Here is a 15,392-nt window from a genome sequence, read left to right on the forward strand (position 1 = left end):
TTTCGTGCAGTCAGTACATATTTCGGCAGGGAAAAATCTGATGAGCAAGCCTGGGCATGCTCAGTGAAGAAAAAACACAAAGAAAACAAACCAACACATGACATCACTTCTGAAATAGATTTTTGTTGGCCGAGAAAATTCGTGTGCAGTCTAGGCACATTCCCACCAACAAAACACAACTTGGACAAAAGTCGGGCGATCGGTCGGCCGATAATCGTTGTGTGTGTACGAGGCTTTAGGATCTATACTGGTATGGACTGGGTAATGTGTTAGGATCTATACTGGTATGGACTGGGTAATGTGTTAGGATCTATACTGGCATGGACTGGGTAATGTGTTAGGATCTATACTGGTATGGACTGGGTAATGTGTTAGGAAGGAAAGGATGCCACATAGTTTGATGGAAATTAAAATTATCACCCTACAGAGGGCTGAACTCAAAGACACCCCGAAAATCAAAGTGAAAAAATGATGCAGCAGGCGAGTCCATTTTGGTGAAATGTCATTGCAGCAACTCAGAATGGTCCTCAGTAGTGTGTATGGCCCCCACGTCCTTGTATGCATGTCTGACAACGTTGGGACATGCTCCTAATGAGATGACGGATGGTGTCCTGGGGTATTTCCTCCCAGATCTGGACCAGGGTATCACTGAGCTCCTGAACAGACTGAGGTGCAACCTGGCGGCATTGGATGGAGTGAAACAGAATGTCCCAGAGATGTTCTATTGGATTCAGGTCAGGTGAGTGTGGGGGCCATTCAGGGGTATCAATTCCTTCATCCTCCAGGAACTGGCTGCATACTCTCACCACATGAGGCTGGGCATTGTGCACCAGGCAGAACCCAGTACCCACTGCACCAGCATAGGGTCTGACAATGGGTCCAAGGATTTCATCCCAATACCTAATGGCAGTCAGGGTGCCATTGTCTAGCCTGTAGAGGTCTGTGTGTCCCTCCATGGAGACGCCTCCCCAGACCATCACTGACCCACCACCCAACCCGTCATGCTGAACGCTGTTACAGGCAGCATAATGTTCTCCACGGCTTCTCCAGACCCTTTCACGTCTGTCACATGTGCTCAGGGTGAACCTGCTCTCATCTGTGAAAAGCACAGGGTGCCAGTGGTGGAGCTGCCAATTCTGGTGTTCAACGGCAAATGCCAATCGAGCTCCACAGTGCCGGGCAGTGAGCACAGCGCCCACTAGAGGACGTCAAACCCTCAGGCCACCCTCATGAAGTCTGTTTCTGATTGTTTGGTCAGAGACATTCACACCAGTGTCCTGCTGGAGGTCATTTTGTAGGGCTCTGGCAGTGCTCATCCTGTTCCTCCTTGTACAAAGGAGCAGATACCGGTCCTGCTGATGGGTTAAGGATCTTCTACAGCCCTGTCCAGCTCTCCTAGAGTAACTGCCTGTCTCCTGGAATCTCCTCCATGCTCCTTAGGAGACACAGCAAACCTTCTGGCAATGGGACGTATGGATGTGCCATCCTGGAGGAGTTGGATTGCTTGTGCAACCTCTATAGGGTCCAGGTATGGCCTCATGCTACCAGTAGTGACACTGACCCCAGCCAAATGTAACACTAGTGACAAACACTCAGAAAAGATGAGTAGGGAAAATGTCAGTGGCCTCCACCTGTAAAACCATTCCTGTTTTGGAGGTCGCCTCATTGTTGCCCATCTAGTGCACCGGTTGGTAACAACCCCCTCTGCTACTTCACTGACCAGATGAATATCCCAGGAGTTTCCCTGACTTGATGCTATACTCTGATTATAAAGTGTTGAGCAGTGTATATGAGTGTGGAAAACTCTTGGTAATTTTTCTTGTCTTCTGACAGACGGACTCTGTGGTGGGAATAGAAGGACATCGGAGGAAGATGTGACTACAGAAGATAATGACATGGCATCTTCTCCAGAAGTAAATCCCGTTCCTCATAATATACATGACAGACCTCACCATTGGAGGAGATCATTGGATATGTCTAATTCTGAGGAATCTCCTGATACTTCACATAGTCCTCTAATATCTGACAGTGCCGACGGGTGCGGGAGACCATCTCAACTCAGGGAAACTTCTTTTGATCATAAAGGGGTTCATACAGGAGAGAATTCATTGTCATGTTCGGAGTGCGGGAAATGTTTTAAACACAAAAAAAACCTTCTTAGCCATCAGAGAATGCACACAGGTGACCTTCCCTATTCATGTTCAGAGTGCGGGAAATGTTTTGGTCACAAAGGACACCTTCTTCAGCACCAGAAAATACACACAGGTGAGCTTCCTCATTCATGTTCAGAGTGCGGGAAATATTTTAGTAGAAAAGGAACTCTTCTTCGGCACCAGAGACTTCACACAGGGGAGCGGCCCTACTCATGTTCAGAGTGCGGGAAATGTTTTATGGATAAAGGAAACCTTCTTAGCCATCAGAGAATACACACAGGGGAGCGTCCCTATTCATGTTCAGAGTGTGGGAAAAGTTTTAATCATAAAGTAAGCCTTCTTGGCCATCAGAGAATACACACAGGTGATCGTCCCTATTCATGTACAGAGTGCGGGAAATGTTTTAATAGTAAAGAAAACCTTCTTAGGCATCAGAGAATACACATAGGTGAGCGTCCCTATTCATGTACAGAGTGCGGGAAATGTTTCAAACAAAAAGAACACCTTCTTAGCCATCAGATAATACACACAGGTGAGCTTCCTCATTCATGTTCAGAGTGCGGGAAATATTTTAGTAGAAAAGGAACCCTTCTTCGGCACCAGAGACTTCACACAGGGGAGCTGCCCTACTCATGTTCAGAGTGCGGGAAATGTTTTATGGATAAAGGAAGCCTTCTTGGCCATCAGAGAATACACACAGGGGAGCGTCCCTATTCATGTTCAGAGTGTGGGAAAAGTTTTAATCATAAAGTAAGCCTTCTTAGCCATCAGAGAATACACACAGGTGATCGTCCCTATTCATGTACAGAGTGCGGGAAAAGTTTTAATCATAAAGTAAGCCTTCTTAGCCATCAGAGAATACACACAGGGGAGCGTCCCTATTCATGTTCAGAGTGTGGGAAAAGTTTTAATCATAAAGTAAGCCTTCTTAGCCATCAGAGAATACACACAGGTGATCGTCCCTATTCATGTACAGAGTGCGGGAAATGTTTTAATAGTAAAATGAACCTTCTTAGGCATCAGAGAATACACATAGGTGAGCGTCCCTATTCATGTACAGAGTGCGGGAAATGTTTCAAACAAAAAGAACACCTTCTTAGCCATCAGATAATACACACAGGTGAGCTTCCTCATTCATGTTCAGAGTGCGGGAAATATTTTAGTAGAAAAGGAACCCTTCTTCGGCACCAGAGACTTCACACAGGGGAGCTGCCCTACTCATGTTCAGAGTGCGGGAAAAGTTTTAATTATAAAGTAAGCCTTCTTAGCCATCAGACAGTACACATGGTAGTTCAGAGAAACAACAATGACACTTGAATAACAATATATCAGTTTACTGACCTAAGGAAATGAACAGATATAGTTTCATCACAACAGGAAATATGAGTGTAAAGAACCAAAGTGAGATTCTTAATCTTAAAGTCCCAGAATCACTGAGTGGCCCAAGACTCAGAATCTCATCTAACTGTTTTATCTAAAGTTAGATCTGACTAACTCAGCTGCATAGATATATCTCAAGAGACTCCATATCAATCTTAAATAAAACCTGAAAGAGTGCACTCTATCACCTATAGGGGGCCCCCTTTCCTATGAATTAAATGAGTCTTCCTGGGCATGGCCTTGCTAATCTTCGCCAGCAGTAGGAGCTCTAATCATTCCATGAATGATATTTGTAATCCAAAGAGAAAAAGGAGTATTTGTATTACAGGCTCTTAAGTCAGTATAAACCACTGTATGTGTACAGATGAGGCCTCCTGGTTCACCAAGCACTATGAAAGATCAGGAGTGTCCCATGGCAACCGCTCCACTACATTAAAATCCTCTCTGTGTCTCTGCTGCGTCACAGGCCCTTTCACTGTGTCCATGAGCTGCTGCGCTCACTACCATTAGGTATCTCTCACCCAATCCTCTGACACTCCTTTCCGACAGTCCTCCGCACCAGGTTGGTCACCTCTCTGTAACGTCCGCCCCCTCTCCAAGGCGTCTCCGCTCTCGATTAGTCACTCCTCTGTGACATCTGCCACCTCTCCAAGGTGTCTCCGCACTAGGCCATGGCCTCTACTCGCTCTGCTCTCCACAGCGGTTCTCCGGCACATCCACACCACACGCGGTCCCTGAGGCAAGAGAGCAAACATTTGACTTCGCACCTTATTTATAGACTCTCCCATAATCCCCCGCGGAACCTGCAGCTCCCTGGGAGGATACTTCCATCCGTCCCACTTTGCACAGTCTTCATCCTCCACTGGACTATATATTCCACAATCCAACACGCCACTCTTCAGGAGAACCTCCAAAATAAGCAACAAACTTAAAGGAACAGTATATCAGCCTTAACTATGCTGGTAGCGATTTCTTTACTTGGCTACATCCTCCCCCCCACTTGAATGTCTTTGGTCCCCAAAGATGATGGGACTCCTAAGTGGAAGACTCCATTGAGATATAAAGTACCACATAATAAAAACTAACAGCAGTCTTATGTGGAACTAATAGAAGCTGACAACTGGTCAATAAATGCGAGTCACTCTCTCAATAGGCCAACAAGAAATCAGTGGCCAACCTAATAGTGTCAGCGGGTGGAATAAAATCATCTTCCTTGGGAATCCCTACAGAAGAGGCAGTTACTTGTGTGGGATGTTGGAACATTACAATTTGTTTTTCAGAACTCTCTCCTAGGGTATCATACGTCAGTCTCTTTGGCCTTGGTGTATTTCCCTTCGTATCCTTAATGACACCCATCTCTGGGTTCAGATTCACTTTCCAACCCTTGAGAGCTACAACTAGGTTGAGACTCCACACACTCCTCAGAAGGGCCTATTGACTCCTCTGTGTCTTGTACAATTGAACTCCTGTCTTCCACTAGCTCCTCAGTATTCTCCACAGGGGAATGATTCACATCCTCATCAGAAGGTCCTTCCAGATCATGAGATGGAGAAGCAGTCGAAGCGTCTTCACATGGCAGAGTATCCACACAAGACAAAATTGCTTCTTTTCATAAAATATGGGATCCATGGATTACGTACCTCTCAGATGCCTCATAGGATTCTAACATTAAAGCCTTCTTGGACAAGATAGAGTGCTCTTCTCCTCTTTGTGTCCTATTCTCTCTTTTGCTTTACTCTACCCGCTCCTCGTTTCTCTTTAAGGAACATGAGCCTAATATAGTGATGTTGCATTTATTACAAGAAATTCTTTACTCTGTGCCCTGGGATGTGCTACAGGTGGAATACAGCCAATCTGCTTCACCTGTCTCCCCCCCCCCCCCCCCCGTTTATTGGGCTCTGATGGAGAGGCTGGGTAACGTCGCTAACACTGCAGCGGCGCCCCTGTTCCTCTCCCATGCCTGTGCGACTCAGGTGGGGGGTGAGGTATAATAGGGCGAGAGAAGATACTTTCCTAGGGACCACAGCTTTGGTTTTATCTTTCTTCATGATAAATAAATGGTTCTAGAGGCAAATATATTGAACCATCTTGATCAGTATTTATGTAACCTGATATACAATTTTTTTGAGTAATTGATGTTGATGTACCTATTGGTTTTTGTTCTTACTGGTCTTTGTTAAAAATCTCAATAAAACTATTGGAAAAGAAAATAAATAATTGATTTACCAATTCCTTTTTTGAAGTGCGGGAATGTTAGGTTGGGCTAAACATGTGTGGTGTCCCTAAAGATGTTCTGCTATTTACCCGTCGTAAACTTATATCCGAGAAAGGACAACACATCATTAAGTTACTTTTCCTGGTGCATCATGGCAGCATACGATGGGGGGTTGTGGCTCCGCCCCCACAACCTGATAGGACTGGTTAACTATAAATTAAAGACAGACCCGGCTCGCAGCATTCTCCTTAACGTTCTACCCAGACCGAACAGTCCTAAAACTCCAGACTGATTTTTATTCATGGGGGATTTTCTCCTTCCACTGTAACTAGGAAGCCAATTTATCGTCTTTCTTGGTTAAGTGGGAGAACCACATACCCTGGATGTTGATGTAACTCTGATGACCTGCTTGGCAGCTACCTTTTCATTCAGGAAAGCTGAAATCTGTGCTTGGTTCCAGCATGGCTTAAGGCAGGGTCAGTCAGCATCAACACGTACAGTCATCTTCTGGATCAGGGTTTCTCAACCAGAGTTCCGTGGAACCCTAGGGTTCCTCCTGAGGTTGCTAGGGGTTCCTTGAGCAATGGGCAATGTTAGGACTGGATGGACAGGTGACGGAGCAGTGTAATATCAGGCCTGGATGGACAGGTGACGGAGCAGTGTAATGTCAGGCCTGGATGGACAGGTGATGGAGCAGTGTAATGTCCGGCCTGGATGGACAGGTGATGGAGCAGTGTAATGTCAGGACTGGATGAACCGGTGATGGAGCAGTGTAATATTAGGACTGGCCTTGGAGGACCGAAGCAACGTCATGACGTCACTTCTGGTCCAGGCTGTAAGTAAATAATTTTTTTTAAATCTTTTGCTTTTAAAGTTAAAGAAGAGATTTGGGGTCTTTTTGACCCCAGATGCCTCCATAAAGAGGACCTGTCATCCTTATTTCTATTACAAGGGATGTTTACATTATTTGTATCAGGAATAAAAGTGATCAAAAAAAAAAAAACAATTAAAAGGAACAAAGTAAATATAAAAAGCAAAATAGGAAAAAAATTTGAAGAGACCCCATCCCTGCGCGGTGCTTGTACGCAGAAGGGAACGCATACGTAAGTCACGCATGCATATGTAAACGGTAATCTCACCACACATGTGAGGTATCACCGCGAACATTAGAGCGAAAGCAATAATTCTAGCACTAGAACTCCTCCTCTGTAACTGTAAACGGGTGACCTGTGAAGGCTTTTTAACCACTTTACCACTAGAGGATTTTGCTGTCTTACGTCTGGGCCACTTTTTGCGATTCGGCGCTGTGCGACTTTAACTGACAATTGCGCGGTCATGCGACGCCATACCCAAACTAAATTTACGTCCTTTTTTTCCCACAAACAGAGCTTTCTTTTGGTGGTATTTGATCACCTGTGCGATTTTTACTTTTTGCGCTATATACAAAAAAATAGCGTAAATAGTGAAAAAACAACAATATTTTTCACATTTTTTTATATGAAATTCCCCCCAAAAAAATTTAAAAATCAAAATTTTTTTAAATTTTTGGCCAATTTGTTTTCTGCTACCTATGTTTGGTAAAAAAAATTCACAATAAGCGTATTTTGATTGGTATGCGCAAAAGTTATTGCGTTTACTAACAAAGGGAAAGATTTCTGTCATTTTTGGTGTTTTTTTTTTTTTAACGCGTAATGGCGGCGATCTGCGATTTTTTTTTTTTTGCGGGACTGTGACATTGCGGCGGACAGATCGGAAGATCGGACCCTTGACTGACATTTTTGACACTTTTGGGGGTACCAGTGACATTACTGCAGTAATCAGTGCTATATATATGCACTGTTACTGTAAAAATGACACTGGCAGGGAAGGGGTTAATTTTATTGGAGAGGGAGGGGTTAATGTATGCCTGGTGCTTACTGACGTGTGGGGGGGAGGTGACTGTGTGACACAAGGACAGATCCAGGGTTCAGCTATGCTGAACCCTGCAATCTGACCCTGCCTGTCACTTGGGAGATCCGCCCACTTGTGTTTACACAAGCGGGCGGATCTCCACACTAGATCCCCGACGATCGGGGAAGAGCAGAGGCGATCGCCGCTGCTCCTCCCCTTGCCCGACTCCCGCTGTGACTGAATACAGCGGGAGCGAGCCTCCGGCAGCGCGCGCGCGTCGCCGAGAAAGAGGAGTGTCTGACGTCGTAGTACTACGTCGTCAGACGATAACGAGCCACTTTGCCGCAGTAGTACTACGGTACTCAGTGGTAAAGTGGTTAAGCATCGCCTATTGATATTTTTATGTACCATAGTTCGAAAATCATTTCTTGCTAGAAAATTACTCAGAACCTCCAAATATTATATATTTTTTTGTAACAGAGACCCTAGGGAATAAAATGGCGGTTGTTCCAACTTTTTATGTCACACGGTATTTGTGCAGCCATTTTTCAAACGCATTTTTTTTTTTTAATCTGTTTCATCAATTAAAAAAAAAATAAAATGAAACACTGAGTTTAGCCCAATTTTTTAATACAATGTAAAAGATGATGTTATGCCGAGGAAATAGATACCTAACATGTCACACTTTAAAATTGCGCACACTCGTGAAATTGCGCCAAACTTCGGTACTTACAAATCTCCATAGGTGACGCTTTAAACATTTTTACGGGTTACTAGTTTAGAGTTACAGAGAAGGTCTTGGCCTAGAATTATTGTTCTAGCTCTAACGTTCGCTGTGATACCTCACATGTGTGGTTTGACCGCTGTTTACATATGTGGGTGTGACGTACATATGTGTTCACTGGTGCGTGCAAGCACACGGGGACGGGGGCGCTTTACTTTTTTTTTCTTTTTTTAATTGTTTATTTTATTACATTTTTTCTATTTATTTCGTTTTTTTTACACTTTCCCTTTACATTTTTTTTTATCACTTTTATTCCTATTACAAGGAATGTAAACATCCCTTGTAATAGGATTAAGGAAAGGTTTGATTCATGTGGGGTGATCCCCTGAGTGCCACATCCCAAATTGGAATTTAAGAACAATGGGGGTTCCCCTTGGGGCGGGACTTTTCAGGCACTATGTAATTCAAGATACACAATTTATTTAGAAACTTTATTGAAAAAATATAAATACAAAGAAAATAGTTAAAATGATTGGCAAGTTATACAAACATTACATACACAGTGAAAATGCACCACATGTAACCCACGGGTATTCACCCGACGCGTTTCGGAGAGGAACCCCAAACTCCTTCTTCAGGGGTGCCCGCAGGGGGTGGTCTAGAGATAATTAGTATGTAAGTAATATGTCATCCAACAAAGTATCAACAACATGTACATTATAATGATTAAACATAATTACAACAGAGCACTTACATATTCACTGTAATGAATGGAGGAACTTGCCTGCCTGTGAAGGCTAAAAACAGAAGATCAGTGTGCCGACAGGCGCCAAACTGGAATGCCGTGTATAAATGCTGGATGTTGGACCCGAAAGAGATAATTCTCTGGATGTCACAGATGGTTGAAACTGCTTGCAACCCAAATTCCCAGAGGGAAAGAGGGTAGGAATAGCTGGAACCCCCAGAAGGCAGTCCTGCTGAGCAAAGGCCAAATTATTAAAACTAAAAATCCCAAAATTAGCCCAAAAAAAAAAAAAGGCAACAATGGTAATAATTATTTGTTTGGAAGAGATCCAGATAAGAGTATTATTTTGATTTCTTTTGCCTGAAGAGAGAAACTGTCCATTGCCAAAGCAATATATGAAAAAAACAAGTTATTTGTGGGCAAAAAACTACTTGGGGACTTGTAAGTCCCAAACTCAATGGTTGAGAATACCAGAGGAAAACATAGTAAATATCCTCTTAAAAACAATGCCAAATTCAAAAGAAAGGGGGAGAAAAGTCAAAACTTGCTATTGTAATTGGACAGACAGGCTATTCGACAGAATTCCTCAAAAGATAGTAAAAATAAATACCTTAAAATCACTTGTTACGGGCAGACAGATCCAGCTTAGCAGGGTAGGTGTTATATCATGCTCGGCAAAGGAACATATGAGTCCGATGCCGGGCATGTAGAATATAAAAGGAGCTTTATCAATCAGCTGGGACTAGTCTCAGCTGAAAAGGCAATTGCAGTCAGCTGGTTGCCAGTGGGGTTCCCCGGGTCACGTACGCCGGGCCCGCCCCCAGCCGGAAGTGTCCAGCGGAAGCTGGACCAGCCTATGCGTCCCACCGACACGGTAATGGACTTCCGACTGCGTGGAACGCAAGGCGGAGTCCACTGGGCATGCGCCTGATAGCTCAAGTTATGAACTAGATGGAATGGGCTATTGCCGATATTGCGGGCGCCATCTAGTGGTTTATCTTCTCCTCTGCACTTTGAGTGTTCACCAAGGTGCTGGCCCCCGGGGCTAACCTTGCTGTGCTCCCAGGGCATCGCCATTGTGGGATTTCTGGAACACCTCCATTAGCTTAGGTTCTGGCTGACAGCATAGCTAGAACTGTCCTGACATTGCCAAGGTTCAACTGGGACCTGAACCTTCGGAACTCAGCCCTGGAACCAACTCATCACTTGGAATATCTGAGTCTCATCCTAAACACAGCTCAAGCCAGAGATTTTCTTCCCCAAGAGAAGCTTTCTCTGTTCCCAGGCTCTGACTCTTCAGTCCAAGGGTCGCCCATTTTTGCTTCTGCTTGAGAGTTCTGGAGCTCATAGTAGTGTTCTTCTAGAACAGGGGGGGTCTCCAAACTTTGTAAACAAACAGCCAATTTACTGTCTTCAGACTTTAGGGGGTGGACTGTGGCTACTGGAAGCAGAAAGGGTTCCATCAGTGGCAAAAAACAATGTAAATGGACAGTGTAAAAATAAAAAGTAAAATAAATGAGAAGAGAACTAATTTAGGAGACCCCATTCCTCCAAGCTCACGCTCAGAAGTGACTGCATACGTAAGTCGTGGACACGCATATGTAAATGTTATTCACACCGTACACAAAGGTATCACCGCGAACGTTACAGGAAGAGCAATAATTCTAGCACTAGGTCTTCTGTGTAACTCTAAACAGGTCACCTGTGAAGGTTTTATAAAGGTTGACTATGGAGATTTTTAAGTACCGTACTTTGTCGCCATTCTATGAGCATGCGCCATTTTAAAGCATGACATGTTAGGTATCTATTTACTCAGCGGAACATCATCTTTTACATTATACAAAAATGTAGGGGTAATGTGTTTTTTTCCCCCCCAAAAATTGCATTTGCAAAACCGCTGTGCAAATACCGTGTGACATAAAAAAATGCAACTATCTCCATTTTTTTCTCTAGGGTCTCTGCTAAAAAAAAAAATGTAGCACCCTTCTAGACAGGTGCTAAGTAAAAGCATCGAGTTGCTCCTGATGCTTATCAGGTGAGCTATTCTGTTAGTTTAGCTTGTCACATGTTTCTAGGTGTGATTCACTGGGTCTGAGGGAGTGTCCCCACTGTAGCCAATGAGGGAGTTCATTGGACAGTGGAGGAAACCTAGCCAGTGGCACACACTGTTTTATGTCAGTTCCAGTGGGAGGGCATTCCTGCAATGCATTCTGGGATTGCACATAAATAGGAGGGGAGCATGTGACAGGGGGGCTTTTGGCGGGAGCAAAGTCCCAGGAGGAGGCGGATGGCTGTCTCTCCTCCTGCAGCGTAAGGAAGGTGGTCCAGGCGGTCGGTCTAGGGACAAGGAGTGGAGCTGGGCTGCAGAGGATCCACTGTGCTGACCAGTGGAGCTGCTGGGCAGAGGACTTTGGGAAAAACAGTATCGTGAGTACTAAGGGATTTGCCCAGGGGTCTGCCTGAAAGAAGGGACCACTCCAGAGAAGTCAGGGGATCAAGAAGCCAGCTCACCCAGAGTGTTACCGTAAAGGGGGTGCCATGTAGTGAACCCTGAAGATTAGGAACAAAAGGGGGCGTCAGGAAGGGCCCTGGGATTGTTCGGAGCACAGATTGGGAGGAACAAATACAGCTACAATCACCATAAGTACACTAAGTACAAAAATCCCAATATTGTCTTTATTTCCTGCTTCATTGTATACAGGGATGGAGACTCTGTTGGTCATGAGTCTCATATAAAGTCCCAAAATTTCCTCCCCCCATATTCTACAAAATCCCAATATGGTCCACAAGGTGGTGATCTGACTTCTCTCAGATGGAACGCACAGACAGGAAGTGATGTAGTTGCAGACAGGAAGTGATGTAGTTGCAGACAGGAAGTGATGTAGTTACAGAAAGGAAGTGATGTAGATACAGACAGGAAGTGATGTCAAGTATATATAGAACGTTCCAGAGTGAGCGGTGACTCGGGAAGAATTAGAGAGGAGACGTAGCTGGAAGTGGCAGCAGAGGAGGTAATAAGATCTTATTTTATATTTATAATCTTTATTAACATAAAGAAAATGTCCTCCTTCCTTTTTGCCGCTGGGGGAACAGAAACAGAGGAACACATAACACTGAGGATCTGTTTCTGGTCCCCCCGATGAAAAATTAAAAGCATGGACGCAAAGCGCGCTTCCCAATAGCAAAACTTTCTCCAGCTCTCCTGCAGCGCCCCCACCAGACAGATCCGAGGTATCCAAAATTTATGTGGGTGAGAAGCAGAGCTTATGTTGGCTTGGACACTCCCTTCTGGAAATATTCAGCAGAACGCCCCCCCCCAACTAACATTAATCCCGTCATCTGCCTGAACACCAACTGGGCCCCCAGATCTGTATATACGGGATGACCGGGAACCCCACCGTGTCTGTGCCATCTATACTCTGCATGTGTCAGAAGACACCGAACACAGTTACCTGCCCCTATCTAACACCGCTGTCCCCTCCTCCTCACCCCCCATCTAACACCGCTGTCCCCACTCCTCACCCCCCCCCCCCCATCTAACACCGCTGTCCACCATTCCTAACCCCCTATCTATCACTGCAGTCCCCCGTTCCTTAACCTCCATCTAACACCACTATTCCCGCTCCTCACCCCCCCTTCAAACACAGCTGTCCCCCATCCCTCAACCTCCATCTAACACAGCTGTCCCCCATTCCTTACCCCCCATATAACACTGCTGTCCCCCATTCCTTACCCCCCATATAACACTGCTGTCCCCCATTCCTTACCCCCATATAACACTGCTGTCCCCCATTCCTCACCCCCCATCTAACACTGCTATACCCCGTTCCTCACCCCCCCATCTAACACCACTGTCCCCCACTCCTCACCCCCAATCTAACCTCGTTGTTCCCTGCTCCTCACCCCCCATCTAACACTGCTGTCCCCCACTCCTCACTCTCCGACTAACATTGCTGTCCCCAAACTCCTCACCCCCAATGTAACTTTGCTTTTCCCAGCTCCTCACCCCCCATCTAACACCGCTATCCCCCATTCCTCACCCCTATCTAACACCACTGTCCCCCTATCCTCACCCCCTACTCCCCTTCCCACACTGCTCACCTATTGTCCACAACCCCCTCTTACACTGTTGTCCCCCACTCCTCATTCCTCTATTCAACATTGGAGATCTCCACTCTTCACACACCCTATTCGATGCTTCTGTTCCCCACTCTTCACCCAGACCCCATGCTGCCACCTTGCTTTCTCTGACTTGTCACATGACATCATCTCTAATAATAAAATACAGACCTGACCAGAAAGGTGAGAAGGATTCTGGGAGGTCATATGACATCACTCTTTTTTTTTTTATCAAAATTTTATATTTTATTAATTTTCAAAAACAGAAAATACATATCTATAATCTTACTAAAACCCTTACCCAAGAAACCCTTCTCCCAAGATCCTTCCCACTTCCCATTCCACTCGGTAATACTCATCTAGTCGTCTATTTTACCACCTCCCTTTCTTCTTAATCTACCCATATTCCACCCTCATACTCTAATCCGTCCAGATTTCTAAATATTTACTCATCTTCTTGAACTCTGCCCACTTAACCCACTTGTTTGAGAAACTCTCCATCTGGTCTTCCGGTCTGCTTCCCATGTATTCCATATTGTATATTCAACTCTTTTATACCAATCTCTAATTGTAAAGACTTTTTAAGTTTTAGACAATTTTTTGGAATTGCCCCCTTTGCTGCGTTCATTAAGTTGGGACTATCGTGCTTTTATACAGTTTTTTTTGATTTACCAGTTTTGTGAAATAAGCAAACCTACGGGTCATTAGTAATATCTACACCTGTAATTTCCTCAATGTATTGTTGAACCTCCTGCCTTATCCCTATTAATAAAACACAGACCTGACCGGAGAGGTGAGGAGGATTCTTAGAAGGACACAAGGATCTCTACAAGGACATCATGATGGAGAATCAGTCGCCCCTCACATCACCGGGTAAGAGGAGACTTTATTGTAAAGGAGAGAGCAGTACGGAGGCTCCACCTAGATCCCCCATCATCTGATAAACACATAGAAACAATGTATTCAGTCAGTGTGTGTGTTTCCTACAGATGGATCCAGTAATGGGAACCCACCAGAGAGATGTCCCCATCCTCTGTATTCCCGGGATTCCACACAGGAAGGTCACACCATCCCCCACCATCATCAGGTAGGTGAAGATGAAATCAAGATCGTAAAAGTGATCTGACTGTATGAAAATATATTCCACTTTTAGGTATAAGGTTATTTGTGCTCACATTTTAAAGAAAACATTCCTTGCTATTTTGTTTGTTTAGAATGAAAATCTGATAGATATAAAAGATGAGGTTAAAGAGGAAGAAGAGACTTATGTGAGGGGTGATCAGCAGTTCAGGGAAGAGGTTGGGATGATGGACAAAGTTAAAGAGGAGGAATCTTCTCCAGATATCAGCACAGGTGAGTGATGGCCACTAAATACAAAAACTGTTCAGGTATATGGATTGATGTTTGAGGATCTGTAGATCCACTTCTACAAGGACGTCATGATGGAGAATCAGCCGCCCCTCACATCACCAGGTAAGAGGAGACTTTATTGTAAAGGAGAGAGCAGTACGGAGGATCCACTTAGATCCCCCATCATCTGATAAACACATAGAAACAATGTATTCAGTCAGTGTGTGTGTTTCCTACAGATGGATCCAGTAATGGGAAGCCACCAGAGAGTTGTCCCCGTCCTCTGTATTCCCGGGATTCCACACAAGTTAACATTAAAGAAGAGATAAAAGAGGAGGATGATGAGAATTTTGTAATGGAGGAGGCAAAGTTTCCAAAAGGTCACAGAAAGCAGTACCAGGACACCATGGTGGAGTCATCCAGTTACAGAAATCCACCAGAGAGATGTCCCCGTCCTCCGTATTCCCAGGATTCCACACAGGAAGATCACACCATCCCCCACCATCATCAGGTAGATGAGAATGTAGGAGAGTGATCCCAAGCCCTACGACATACCATTCTTCTATTATTATTATTATTATTATTTTTGTATTTAATATTATATCTGCCATTTTGTTGGTTTAGGATGAAGATCTGATAAATGTACAAATTGAGGTTATAAAGGAAAAGACGTATGTGAGGGGTGATCAGCATTTTACAGAGGAGGTTGGGATGATGGACGCAGTTAAAGAGGAAGAAACTTCTCCAGATATCAGCTCAGGTAATTATACAAGAATGGGTTAAAGCTTACTTAGTGATGTTTGGTTGGGTGGTATC

At 44.5% G+C, this 15,392-nt stretch overlaps 5 protein-coding genes across 5 annotated transcripts in view; 4 read left to right on the forward strand and 1 right to left on the reverse strand.

Annotated features, from left to right (window-relative positions):
* Positions 1-15,392, forward strand: part of LOC309564430 (uncharacterized protein) — a gene marked incomplete at its 5' end in the record, with an annotated part of 504,148 nt that overhangs the window by 124,888 nt on the left and 363,868 nt on the right. The window lies entirely within an intron of this gene.
* LOC309563902 (uncharacterized protein) overlaps positions 1-15,392 on the reverse strand; it is a gene marked incomplete at its 3' end in the record, with an annotated part of 281,290 nt that overhangs the window by 46,295 nt on the left and 219,603 nt on the right.
* LOC309562808 (uncharacterized protein) overlaps positions 1-15,392 on the forward strand; it is a 400,807-nt gene that overhangs the window by 17,690 nt on the left and 367,725 nt on the right. The gene's annotated exons all lie outside the window — the stretch shown is intronic.
* The window catches only part of LOC309563904 (uncharacterized protein), a gene marked incomplete at its 3' end in the record, with an annotated part of 68,930 nt that overhangs the window by 512 nt on the left and 53,026 nt on the right, over positions 1-15,392 (forward strand). The window contains 1 exon segment of the mRNA XM_082268537.1: positions 1,834-2,038. Coding sequence (XP_082124663.1) covers positions 1,834-2,038 — 205 coding nt within the window.
* Positions 2,282-3,470, forward strand: LOC309563905 (uncharacterized protein; the record flags this gene model as incomplete). The annotated part of the gene is made up of 2 exons (XM_082268538.1): positions 2,282-2,290; positions 2,337-3,470. The coding sequence occupies 2 exons, from the start codon at positions 2,282-2,284 to the stop codon at positions 3,468-3,470; spliced, it is 1,143 nt and encodes a 380-aa protein (XP_082124664.1).

Source organism: Pelophylax lessonae (assembly GCF_965119305.1).
Source record: "Pelophylax lessonae genome assembly, chromosome: 9".
Lineage (NCBI taxonomy): Eukaryota > Metazoa > Chordata > Amphibia > Anura > Ranidae > Pelophylax > Pelophylax lessonae.